Source organism: Eutrigla gurnardus, assembly GCF_963514095.1.
Source record: "Eutrigla gurnardus genome assembly, chromosome: 20".
In the NCBI taxonomy this organism is placed as follows: domain Eukaryota; kingdom Metazoa; phylum Chordata; class Actinopteri; order Perciformes; family Triglidae; genus Eutrigla; species Eutrigla gurnardus.
The window spans coordinates 13,190,193-13,203,779 of NC_139931.1; the positions used below are offsets into that span (position 1 = coordinate 13,190,193).

General features: G+C 42.9%; 3 protein-coding genes across 3 annotated transcripts in view; all 3 read left to right on the forward strand.

Moving 5' to 3' along the window:
* Nucleotides 1-211: 211 nt before the first annotated feature.
* Nucleotides 212-3,791, forward strand: LOC311031473 (carnitine O-palmitoyltransferase 2, mitochondrial-like; the record flags this gene model as incomplete). The annotated part of the gene is made up of 5 exons (XM_084037778.1): nt 212-387; nt 1,462-1,542; nt 1,644-1,750; nt 1,847-3,148; nt 3,460-3,791. The coding sequence occupies 5 exons, from the start codon at nt 212-214 to the stop codon at nt 3,789-3,791; spliced, it is 1,998 nt and encodes a 665-aa protein (XP_083893904.1).
* A 3,030-nt stretch (nt 3,792-6,821) lies between these two features.
* Nucleotides 6,822-10,401, forward strand: LOC311031474 (carnitine O-palmitoyltransferase 2, mitochondrial-like; the record flags this gene model as incomplete). The annotated part of the gene is made up of 5 exons (XM_084037779.1): nt 6,822-6,997; nt 8,072-8,152; nt 8,254-8,360; nt 8,457-9,758; nt 10,070-10,401. The coding sequence occupies 5 exons, from the start codon at nt 6,822-6,824 to the stop codon at nt 10,399-10,401; spliced, it is 1,998 nt and encodes a 665-aa protein (XP_083893905.1).
* Nucleotides 10,402-11,110: 709 nt separating this feature from the next.
* Nucleotides 11,111-13,587, forward strand: part of nkiras2 (NFKB inhibitor interacting Ras-like 2) — a 73,166-nt gene continuing 70,689 nt past the window's right edge. Inside the window, exon 1 of the mRNA XM_084038148.1 lies at nt 11,111-11,120. The gene's annotated coding sequence lies outside the window, so the exon portion shown is untranslated. The remainder of the gene's footprint in view (nt 11,121-13,587) is intronic.

Sequence of the window (13,587 nt, forward strand, 5' to 3'; positions counted from 1 at the left end):
TTACCTCAAGTCAATATTTGAGACTTCATCTGCATTCTCGATGACTGTTTGCCCAGAGGCCTTCTTCACTTCCCAGTTTAGACATCCTGGAATCCTTTCGTGAGGGTCGAGGAGGTGAGTGTGCTCTCTGTCTCTGACTTGTTACCTGGAGTGACAGGTGTCTCATCAGAAAACAACACAGTAGGTATTGGGATCTCCAGCCAACGCCATCATGATCAGTCTGCTTCAAACGCAGTGCGTTTCATCTCTGAGGAACTCCAGAATGACTTTAAGAGCCGCTGCTCTGGGCTTCAGTAAGAGAAACTACAGCAGCGACAGGACGCCTTCAACAGAGTATCTGCACCGAAGTGTTGTACCATCGATGCATTACCAGAAGAGTCTACCCAAGTAAGGAGCCACAAACACATTTTCACATTACAGTTGACTGACACATGTAAACGAGTAACTGAGTAATTTACCACCTGTAATAAGTTTAATTATTAATCGGGTTATTCGGGATTGGAAAGGGACATTTGTTCAACATCTTCTCATCAACTACATGAATGTTTCTAAGATGATCCAATAGGAATCGAGACACGTATGAAACTGTCTTATTTCAGCTTCTCCATTTAACTACATCTTTCAAAAGTAATTACACAGATGGCTGAATTCATATTGGATCACCGAAGAAAGATTCATGTAGTCGTTGAAAAGTTGACCGAACATCCATTTCCAACCCCGAATAACCCTGAAAGGTGTGGTGCAGCTCAGGTATGGAGTATTAACAGTAATGATGTGCACTTTAACAAACACGTCATTGTGTTACAGCTTATACAACTAGTACTTCTATATTATTATTATTATATTTGAAAATATGAAAAAAGCTTAGAGGACAGACATAGATTCCATGACTAATTCAGAGCATCTATTTACCCTTGCATGTGTGACCTAGTGAATGGTGTGGTTGGTGCAGATCCTGACTCGAGGGGAACTCGACAAGACTACCTGGGGATTTTCACTCTGACATATGTCCACTTTAAACCCTCAAGCTTATACTGAGACATGAGGGCTCTCACATACACAGGAGCCTCTGGAACACCTCATGTAGATGCTGCACATGAGAGGAGAAGTCAGATGAGTAAATTATAATATTGTCCAAGTATACTAGCAGCGACAGAATGTTCCGCCTCTTAGACGGCAACAGAGGTCGTCACAGAGCCGCATCATTTGCCCCTTGCTTCAGTCTCCGAGCCCCAATTGGTGGAAAACCTTGCATGTCATGGGGGAAAAGCCTGGGACAGGTGCAGATTATCAGGTGGTTATTAGTAACAGTGACTGGGAGCACATGTACAAGGCGGTTAATATAAAAGCATGCAGTATAAAACCAAACAATTCATCCAAATCCATGCAGTAAAAACACAGCAATCCATCAATAGTGTCAAATATAAAAACAAATCATCAGTTCTGCCCTGTGACATTAAGGCTACCCATACCGAAGCTGGCGGATACTCTCAGGAGGTATTTAGCTGCCCAGAAGCCTCTGTTGGATGATGAACAGTTCAGGTACGTTTTTTTGAAAGACAATCAACAATTTCATATTTGAAACTTGCTTATCCATTCTCACTTAAATCTTATTTGGAACAATCTTGATTGTGTATCCTTAGAACAACAGAGAAACTTGCACTGGATTTCCAGAACGGTGTGGGGAAGCAGCTGCAGGAGGATCTGGTAGCTCAAGACAAAAACAATAAGCACACAAGCTACAGCTCAGGTTAATCTGCCATTCTGATAACTACCCTGGATTTGAATGCATCTCATATTTGTACAATCACTAATGAATGTGGTTAAATAACTCTTTTTCTTTCAGTATCATGGTCTGACAGGTACCTTTGTACTCGTGTCCCTTTGGTGTTGAACATCAACCCTGCTGGGATGTTTAAGCCCGACCCAAAAACGGAGTACAATGACCAGCTTGTGCGGGCAACTAATGTGGTGTGTTCAGCAGTCCGCTTCATGAAAACACTACGAGCTGGATTTCTGGAGCCAGAGATTGTCCACCGCAACCCAGCAAAGAGTGACACAGATGGTTTCAAAAGGTTAATCCGCTGGGTCCCGTCCTCTCTGTCTTGGTATGGAGCTTACATGGTGAATGCTTCCCCCCTGGACATGTCTCAGTACTTTCGCCTCTTCAACACAACTCGGATCCCTAAGATTGGGAGAGATGAGCTCTTCACAGAGGAGACAGCGCGACATCTCCTTGTGATGAGGAAAGGCAACATGTATGTGTTTGACGTTGTAGACAGAGATGGGAATCTAGTGAAGCCTGCAGAGATTCAGTCCCATTTGAAGTACATTTTGTCCGACCCAACGCCAGCAGCTGCTTTTCCTCTCGGGGTCCTGACCAGTGAGGACAGGGATGTGTGGGCCGGGCTGAGAGACAAACTGATAGCGGCTGGAAACGCAGAGGTTTTACGGATTGTTGACAGCGCTCTCTTCTGTCTCTGTCTGGACGATGAAAGCATGAGGGACGTTAACCACCTCTACCACAACACGCTGCATGGCGACGGCTGCAACCGGTGGTACGACAAGTCCTTCAATCTCATTCTGACCAAAGACGGACAGGCAGCCATTAATATGGAGCACTCCTGGGGCGACGGGAAAACTATGCTTCGATTTCAGAATGAGATCTTCAAAGATATGACGGAGCGGCCGCAGGTCCACCCGGGCTCGGCTGCTGCTGCTGTGGATTCAGCGTCTGCTGTGCACAGACTGCAGTTCAACCTGGACAGCGAGCTGGAGAGTGGCATCAAAAAAGCCAAGGACAACTTTGACTCAACTGTATCAAAACTCAGCATTGATAACCTCAGGTTCGAGAAAGGCAAGGCACAGTTAAAGAAGAACAAGTTGACTCCAGACGCTATGGTCCAGCTGGCTTTTCAAATGGCTTTCCTGAGGCAGTATGGACAGACGGTTACCTCGCATGAGGCCTGTAGCACTGCAGCGTTCAGACATGGCCGCATAGACACCATCCACACAGCCACCATTCACACACAACGATGTTCACACGCCTTTGTTCGCCAGCCAGGCAAACACAGCGTGGAACAACTACAGACCATGCTGACCGAGTGCTCTAAATATCATCGGCAGCTCGTTAAGGAAGCTTCTATGGGTGTGTATATGACATGTTTACTTGCTTTTGAAGGATTACGATTGTGATATTTGTGAACTATTTAAAGTATTGTCCCGTCGACACATTTCTGAAAACATGCCCTGAAGGATTTTCATTACACTTTCACTCTAAGATATTCCTCCCGTTAGTAATGTTATAAGGTGCTTAGGAAATAATGTTTCCAGTTAATATCTTCCAATATGTTCTACTAAGATAATGACTTTGGAAGTGGGGGATTTCGGAATTGGTCTCACAACACACAGACACCCTTTGGTCTTGCTGAACTCACCATTACTTTTGTTTCTCATTAGGTCAAGGTTTTGAGTTTCACCTGTTTGCCCTGGAACACCTGGCCAATTCAAAGAACCAGGCTCTGCACAGCTTTTACACAGATCCAGCGTACATTGCCATAACTGACATCCCCATCATGTACACCAGCACCCTCACTGGTCCTGCAATAATGACTGGTTGCTTTGCCCCGGAGGTGCCTGATGGTTTTGGTATTTTCTACAGTGTCCATGAAAACTGGATTGGCTGCATTGTGTCAAGCTACACGGATCGCAATGTCCATGAATTCCTGCAGTGTGTTCACAAGTCCTTACAGGACATTTTCACTGTTGTGGAAGGAAAGGCACTCAGCTAAGAAACAAGTGTTTGTCATCAAAATGTTTGATTTAAGGAGCAGTGGTGAGTGCAGTCATCATTCTCATCTCTGAAATTGTTGATTCACTTCTGGTAATCATGAAGACGGTCATTTTAATATGAATATTTCAATCACCAAAACAGTTAAAACAATGAGATTTACAGTGCTTAATTATAATAATAATAGATGATTGAGAATTGAAATGTGTTCTTTGAAGGGTTTAGCTTGTTTATCAAAATTCATGTGCTTTTTGAAAAACAAAGTATATATAGCCAACCATTGAATGAATGTCATGACATTTAATATAAAAAACCGGAAAGAATATTATTGGTATATAATCTCTCAAGTCAGAAGTGTACTGTATTTATTTTCATTGGGACACAGATTCCAGAGGAGCAGTCGTTGGATCTGTTCGGATTCCTCAATTTTTTTACTTTCCCCACTAAGATCCCTGTTACATTTTATTATCGTACTATGGGGAGCTTTGCTCCGTTCTATTTACTTTAACGTTCTATTTACTTTAACACTGTTTATATATATATATATATATATATATATATGTGTATGTATGTACTGTATGTCCAACTCCTTCACCTGTTCTCTCTACATAATGGCTTGTCCTTTTTTGGAGGATGTACTGGATGAGGAAGCCCTAATCCTCAGACAAGCATTTAGGCAGGAAAGAGTCTTCCGGGACAGGTCAGACCCATTGGCCTTTGGAGAGGACTATCTCATTGAGAGATACAGATTCTCAGGTGATGGACTGAGATATTTATGGAGGCTGCTGAGTCCAAAAATACAGCACCAGACAGCACAAAGCCATGCTCTCACTGTACCACAGATGGTCTGTGTTACATTGAGATTTCTTGCAAGTGGGAGCTTCCTTTATTCTGTTGGGGATGCAGAGAACCTCAATAAAGGAACCATTTGCCACACAATAAGACGTGTTTGTCTGGCGCTGAAGTCATTCACCTGCATATTTATCACCTTCCCTGCATCCACAGAAGACCTATCTACATCAAGGAGGAGTTTTACAAGATTACGGGCAACCTCAATTTCAACGTGCAACCATTAGTTTCTACTTTGATCAGTCACAATTGAATACTGACTATTTTTTGTTACAGCTTTCCCCAACATCATTGGTGCAGTGGATTGCACACACATTAGGATCAAACGCCCCCCCCCCCCCCCCCAGTTTTTTAGCCCATCCTTTCTCGCAATCTTTCTTTTTTTCCTTCTTTTCTTTTCCTTGGTTGTTTTAGACATTCTCGTTTTGGTTTTTAACCGAGGAATTAGAAGCTTGTTCCTACTTCCCTACGCCTCCCCCCTGTGATAGTGGTATGACCCGAAGGAAGAAGGGCTCTGTGTGCACGAACACAGCCCTGTGTGCTGATTGGACAGGATGACCCCGGGCTTTGTTGATATTTTACAAAACAAACAACAGGCTCTATGTGCACGTAGAGGCGCGCTTTTTTTCTAAAAACCGGATGATTTATGTTGTTTTATCGGAGCGTAGTGTCGACTTCGGTGAATATGATCAAAAAAATGTTGCCGACTGGGACTTTAAATTTTAGATTCACATTGAAAAGCCTATTTGATACTACCTGAACCTAAACTGTATTATAATTATTTTTCTTTGTGTGAAAAGGGAAATGTAATTTAAAATACTGTCAAAATGACAATCAGGTGTTTTTGCTTGCATTTTGAATGATGGTGAACCTTGGAGTTAAATGGGATTCAATGAGGCAACTTTTATACTTGGATGACGTACTGGGAAATGTGTCACGCATCATTAAACGTTTTTTTTGTTAATGGTGGTTATGCTTACACTGATGTTAGACTCTTCAGTTTGCGCTGTTTAAAATGAAGGGCCCTAGTTTCGTAGACCAGGCGCAGTCAGCTTTCAGCGCACCTGCGCCGCGCCGACGGGGTGTGTCCGCCTGGACTTTGCATATTTCGTGCACCGCGCAGGCTCGCGCAGGCACACCTCCCGTCTCGCCCACCGGCGCAAGTGGGAAAGAGGGAGGAGAAGAAGGCGTGAGTGGGAGACGAGGAGGAGACGAGGCGTGGACTGGGATTAATACAGCCGATTCAGATCTTCACCAATCAAATGAGCTCCTCTCCTCTCCTTTAATGCGTTAGGGGAGGTTCAGTGCAAGTTCCGTCACTTGACAACCCGATGACAGAAGCAGCGCCGCCGCTCCTACCACGCGCATCACGCGCTGTGCGCGCGTATCATAATAATAACAATGCCCATATTATAAAAAACAGGAGAGAGAGAGGGAGATGTTTTGGTCCGAGAGGCTGAGTTTCCGCTACGCGTGCCATCCGCCTTTGATCTGACGTCAGATGTGACGGGACAATCTATATAGATATAAATTCACGTGTTGATTCAATTACTTGCATTAAATAGTGTTTGTTGTGATTATGTATTGCATTTAAATGTGCCTGGAACTGTGGAAACCTGCCTGTGAGGTCTCGGTGACGTGTGCGCACTGCGCGCCGTCAGACAAACTTCCACTCCGCCAGCTGTGATTCGCATTGAATGAATGGACTTTATTTACGCCTTGCGCCGAAAGTAGACCAGGTTGGAGCTGGCGAGCTTTCAGCGCAGTCTCGGCGAGGCTTTTTGCCACGAAACTTCCGCTACGCCAAGCTGAATCTGTGACGCCTCCCACTGCTGCGCCGCCACACCCATCTTGGCGCAGGCGATCCACCAAACTGCCAAACTGACGGTGCGCAAGGCTGCGCGGGTCGAAACTTGCATTGCGCCGGCTCCGCCACCCTGCGCTGCGCCACGAAACTAGGGCCCGTAATATTTACCTCAAGTCAATATTTGAGACTTCATCTGCATTCTCGATGACTGTTTGCCCAGAGGCCTTCTTCACTTCCCAGTTTAGACATCCTGGAATCCTTTCGTGAGGGTCGAGGAGGTGAGTGTGCTCTCTGTCTCTGACTTGTTACCTGGAGTGACAGGTGTCTCATCAGAAAACAACACAGTAGGTATTGGGATCTCCAGCCAACGCCATCATGATCAGTCTGCTTCAAACGCAGTGCGTTTCATCTCTGAGGAACTCCAGAATGACTTTAAGAGCCGCTGCTCTGGGCTTCAGTAAGATAAACTACAGCAGCGACAGGACGCCTTCAACAGAGTATCTGCACCGAAGTGTTGTACCATCGATGCATTACCAGAAGAGTCTACCCAAGTAAGGAGCCACAAACACATTTTCACATTACAGTTGACTGGCACATGTAAACGAGTAACTGAGTAATTTACCACCTGTAATAAGTTTAATTATTAATCGGGTTATTCGGGATTGGAAAGGGACATTTGTTCAACATCTTCTCATCAACTACATGAATGTTTCTAAGATGATCCAATAGGAATCGAGACACGTATGAAACTGTCTTATTTCAGCTTCTCCATTTAACTACATCTTTCAAAAGTAATTACACAGATGGCTGAATTCATATTGGATCACCGAAGAAAGATTCATGTAGTCGTTGAAAAGTTGACCGAACATCCATTTCCAACCCCGAATAACCCTGAAAGGTGTGGTGCAGCTCAGGTATGGAGTATTAACAGTAATGATGTGCACTTTAACAAACACGTCATTGTGTTACAGCTTATACAACTAGTACTTCTATATTATTATTATTATATTTGAAAATATGAAAAAAGCTTAGAGGACAGACATAGATTCCATGACTAATTCAGAGCATCTATTTACCCTTGCATGTGTGACCTAGTGAATGGTGTGGTTGGTGCAGATCCTGACTCGAGGGGAACTCGACAAGACTACCTGGGGATTTTCACTCTGACATATGTCCACTTTAAACCCTCAAGCTTATACTGAGACATGAGGGCTCTCACATACACAGGAGCCTCTGGAACACCTCATGTAGATGCTGCACATGAGAGGAGAAGTCAGATGAGTAAATTATAATATTGTCCAAGTATACTAGCAGCGACAGAATGTTCCGCCTCTTAGACGGCAACAGAGGTCGTCACAGAGCCGCATCATTTGCCCCTTGCTTCAGTCTCCGAGCCCCAATTGGTGGAAAACCTTGCATGTCATGGGGGAAAAGCCTGGGACAGGTGCAGATTATCAGGTGGTTATTAGTAACAGTGACTGGGAGCACATGTACAAGGCGGTTAATATAAAAGCATGCAGTATAAAACCAAACAATTCATCCAAATCCATGCAGTAAAAACACAGCAATCCATCAATAGTGTCAAATATAAAAACAAATCATCAGTTCTGCCCTGTGACATTAAGGCTACCCATACCGAAGCTGGCGGATACTCTCAGGAGGTATTTAGCTGCCCAGAAGCCTCTGTTGGATGATGAACAGTTCAGGTACGTTTTTTTGAAAGACAATCAACGATTTCATATTTGAAACTTGCTTATCCATTCTCACTTAAATCTTATTTGGAACAATCTTGATTGTGTATCCTTAGAACAACAGAGAAACTTGCACTGGATTTCCAGAACGGTGTGGGGAAGCAGCTGCAGGAGGATCTGGTAGCTCAAGACAAAAACAATAAGCACACAAGCTACAGCTCAGGTTAATCTGCCATTCTGATAACTACCCTGAATTTGAATGCATCTCATATTTGTACAATCACTAATGAATGTGGTTAAATAACTCTTTTTCTTTCAGTATCATGGTCTGACAGGTACCTTTGTACTCGTGTCCCTTTGGTGTTGAACATCAACCCTGCTGGGATGTTTAAGCCCGACCCAAAAACGGAGTACAATGACCAGCTTGTGCGGGCAACTAATGTGGTGTGTTCAGCAGTCCGCTTCATGAAAACACTACGAGCTGGATTTCTGGAGCCAGAGGTTGTCCACCGCAACCCAGCAAAGAGTGACACAGATGGTTTCAAAAGGTTAATCCGCTGGGTCCCGTCCTCTCTGTCTTGGTATGGAGCTTACATGGTGAATGCTTCCCCCCTGGACATGTCTCAGTACTTTCGCCTCTTCAACACAACTCGGATCCCTAAGATTGGGAGAGATGAGCTCTTCACAGAGGAGACAGCGCGACATCTCCTCGTGATGAGGAAAGGCAACATGTATGTGTTTGACGTTGTAGACAGAGATGGGAATCTAGTGAAGCCTGCAGAGATTCAGTCCCATTTGAAGTACATTTTGTCCGACCCAACACCAGCAGCTGCTTTTCCTCTCGGGGTCCTGACCAGTGAGGACAGGGATGTGTGGGCCGGGCTGAGAGACAAACTGATAGCGGCTGGAAACGCAGAGGTTTTACGGATTGTTGACAGCGCTCTCTTCTGTCTCTGTCTGGACGATGAAAGCATGAGGGACGTTAACCACCTCTTCCACAACACGCTGCATGGCGACGGCTGCAACCGGTGGTACGACAAGTCCTTCAATCTCATTCTGACCAAAGACGGACAGGCAGCCATTAATATGGAGCACTCCTGGGGCGACGGGATAACTATGCTTCGATTTCAGAATGAGATCTTCAAAGATATGACGGAGCGGCCGCAGGTCCACCCGGGCTCGGCTGCTGCTGCTGTGGATTCAGCGTCTGCTGTGCACAGACTGCAGTTCAACCTGGACAGCGAGCTGGAGAGTGGCATCAAAAAAGCCAAGGACAACTTTGACTCAACTGTATCAAAACTCAGCATTGATAACCTGAGGTTCGAGAAAGGCAAGGCACAGTTAAAGAAGAGGAAGTTGTCTCCAGATGCTATGGTCCAGCTGGCTTTTCAAATGGCTTTCCTGAGGCAGTATGGACAGACGGTTACCTCGCATGAGGCCTGTAGCACTGCAGCGTTCAGACATGGCCGCATAGACACCATCCACACAGCCACCATTCACACACAACGATGTTCACACGCCTTTGTTCGCCAGCCAGGCAAACACAGCGTGGAACAACTACAGGCCATGCTGACCGAGTGCTCTAAATATCATCGGCAGCTCGTCAAGGAAGCTTCTATGGGTGTGTATATGACATGTTTACTTGCTTTTGAAGGATTACGATTGTGATATTTGTGAACTATTCAAAGTATTGTCCCGTCGACACATTTCTGAAAACATGCCCTGAAGGATTTTCATTACACTTTCACTCTAAGATATTCCTCCCGTTAGTAATGTTATAAGGTGCTTAGGAAATAATGTTTCCAGTTAATATCTTCCAATATGTTCTACTAAGATAACGACTTTGGAATTGGGGGATTTCGGAATTGGTCTCACAGCACACAGACACCCTTTGGTCTTGCTGAACTCACCATTGCTTTTGTTTCTCACTAGGTCAAGGTTTTGAGTTTCACCTGTTTGCCCTGGAACACCTGGCCAATTCAAAGAACCAGGCTCTGCACAGCTTTTACACAGATCCAGCGTACATTGCCATAACTAACATCCCCACCATGTACACCAGCACCCTCACTGGTCCTGCAATAATGTCTGGTTGCTTTGCCCCGGAGGTGCCTGATGGTTTTGGTATTGCCTACGGTGTCCATGAAGACTGGATTGGCTGCACTGTGTCAAGCTACACGGATCGCAATGTCCATGAATTCCTGCAGTGTGTTCACAAGTCCTTACAGGACATTTTCACTGTTGTGGAAGGAAAGGCACTCAGTTAAGAAACAAGTGTTTGTCATCAAAATGTTTGATTTAAGGAGCAGTGGTGAGTGCAATCATCACTATCATCTCTGAAATTGTTGATTCACTTCTGGTAATCATGAAGACAGTCATATTAATATGAATATTTAAACCACCAAAACAGTTAAAACAATGAGATTTATAATGCTTAACTATTATTATTATTATTATTATTATCATTATTATTATTAGATGATTGAGACTTGGGGCCCATTGCACAAAACTAGGATAAGGGATTAAGCCGGGATATCTTGGTTATCCTGGTTCAACTTATCCGTGATCCGGTTGCACAAAAGCAGGATAGGGGGCAGTAGGATATGTTATGGTGCAAGTTACCATGGAGATTTATTCTGTGGAGTTAGCCTGCTCCAGACCAGGCTAAATTCCAGGATATATTTAATCTCATCCCTTATCTCAGTCAGCAGTCACCACAAACGGAAACCAATAGTTATTCCACTGCCCACTACACATTGTTATCACATATTACTAGACCCACTGTCATTATTTAAACATTTGTGATCATTAATTTCAATCATTTTGGATAAATTACGATTTTAGATGATGTTGCTATCATTAGGTAATTTACAGTTTCCCATAGACTGGCTATATATAAAATGACAGAAGATTAGAGCCACAGAGAAAAAATAAAAATTCAAAGTCATAAATTCATGAGAATAAAGTCATAATATTGTAACCCGTTGTTTTAGAGGGGGAGAGTATTAAAGTACGTTTTGATGACATTCCTAGCAAAAAAAGGGGAAAAGTATGCCGCTCTATTTGCCATGGTGAATCAGCGAATCTGTGATCGGCGGCGGGGTCTATTTGAGGGAGCCGTGAGCGCGCACCTATCCAGGTTTGGTTTCACCTGGCTTGATGAATCTGTGTCTGCTCATCCTGGCTTGGTCTTTGTGCAACCAATTAAGCCTGTACGCTCTTGTTTTGGATCGATTGAGCTCAGCTCAGTCACTTATCCTGGATGTCTTAATCCTAGTTTTGTGCAACGGGCCCCTGAAATGTGTTCTTTGAAGGGTTTAGCTCGTTTATCAAAATTCATGTGCTTGTTGAAAAACAAAGTTTATATAGCCAGCCATTGAATGAATGTCATGACATTTAATATAAAAAACTTGAAAGAATATTATTGGTATATAATCTCTCAAATCAGCAGTGTACTGTAGCCTGATGTTAGGTGCTTTATGTTTATTAAAGGGTCATTCCGTGTCATTTCATCAAATGCCTCCCACCTGACCATCTCAGAATGTCCTGAAAAAATTCAAGTACAAAGACACACTTTCTACTAGGACAAATCCAAAATATTAGGTCTCTACTGTCAACAGTTTTCTCATGAAACATCATTGAATGAAGGGTAGTTTAGACGGTTTTTGGCATCATGCTCTGAAAAGCCATTTTTAAACAGCAATATCTGGAAAACTATCTCATCTGTGGCCTTCAAAATTTCTACAGAGTATATCTGTTACTAATAGCCTCCAGACATGAAATATCAGGGGTGTAGCTCAATGATGAGCTAGTATGGTAGGTACTTAAAATGTGGCTTGTTGAAATAAAGTAGTACATTTGAAGAGTGGCTGAGCTACCATTTTTGCAGATAAAAGACTTCTAACACTTCTGCCTCTATCTCTGGTATTAGCTCAAACATTCTACAAAATATGGTCTCTCTCAGATGATTAGTTTCACAGATATTAAGGCTAAAAAATGGAAGTTAACACATCTTTGCCCAACTTCAGAGCCATATTCCAAAAAACTGACAACAAGTATCAGGTCCAAACTTACTTTTTTTTAAAGATCATATTCTTGTTAAAATCATATTAAAACATCGGGAGGGTGTTTTGCCTCAATTTGTCGCAGTGATTTTTTAAAATCCTGATATTGGTGGGGTTTTTGTGGCCGATCTTGGTACTGCATGTCCTAACAGCCTACTAGTAAACATCACAGGAGGGCAATTCAATTGTGTTTTTTACCATTTACCAAAGACTTACATGTGACTAAATGCTACTGATAAATTTAGCCTTTTAAAAATGGCTTTTCAGAGTATGATGCCAAAAACCTACTAAACTACCCATCATTCAATGATGTTTCATAAGAAAACTGTTGACAGGAGAGACCATATATTTTGGATTTGTCCTATTAACAACTGTTTCTTCGTACTTGAATTTTTTCAGGACATTCTGAGATGGTCAGGTGGGAAGATTTTCAGAAATTTGATGAAATGACACGGAATGACCCTAAATACAGTGACATACAAATCATGTCTGAGCTCTACCATGAAGCATCTCCTCCTTCAGGATGTCAATAAAAAAGAATCAAATATGATTGTAATCAGATCACTCATATTTTTGTCATCTACCAGTATCTATATTCTCCTCCCTACTTCTTTTCTGACATATTCACTTTGTTTAATGACATTCCTCCCTCTGCAGGAAGTTTAAGACATTGCACTCAGCAGCTCAACATAGTGTCCTTAATGCAGCTTTAATGACGGTTAAACAGTGAGTATACAGAGACCTCTAGACTCGGGTGTAATAAATAATAAATAACAGAGTCAGTCAGAAAGTCAGCCGACATTTAACTGTGTTTGAATCACAGTTAAAGAGTGATTTAATGTTTACGCGCAGATTACCTATCATTTCTAGTCACATTGTGTCTGTTTGTAGTTGGAGAGCGATGCAACCTCCTTGTGTGTGTTTACCTGCTACAATGCTGTTATTTGCGGTCATTACTTTTATCAATGAGAATATTGATTTTACCTGTTTTTTGGCAGGATTGTTTGTTGGTTAGCAACGTTATTCTCCCAATTAAAACAAACTCCCTCGTAAATGATGAATAATAAAGTCTCTGTCACTCATTCCTGTTGTGCAGCATCCAAAGCATTACACAGTAGTAATGAATCAGCCGACTTTCAGCTTTACAGGAACTTCAATGTGAAAATTCCAGTTCCAGCCCTCCGGCCTCCAACACTATAAAGCTTCTAGTCATTCTAGTCTTTCTAATCTTTCTAGTCTCTCTAATTTCTCTAATTTTACTAGTCTCTCTAATCTTTCTAGTCATTCTAGTCTCTCTAATTTCTCTAATCTTTCTAGTCTCTCTAGTCTCTCTAATCTTTCTAGTCTCTCTAAATTCTCTAATCTTACTAGTCTCTCAGGTCTTTCTAG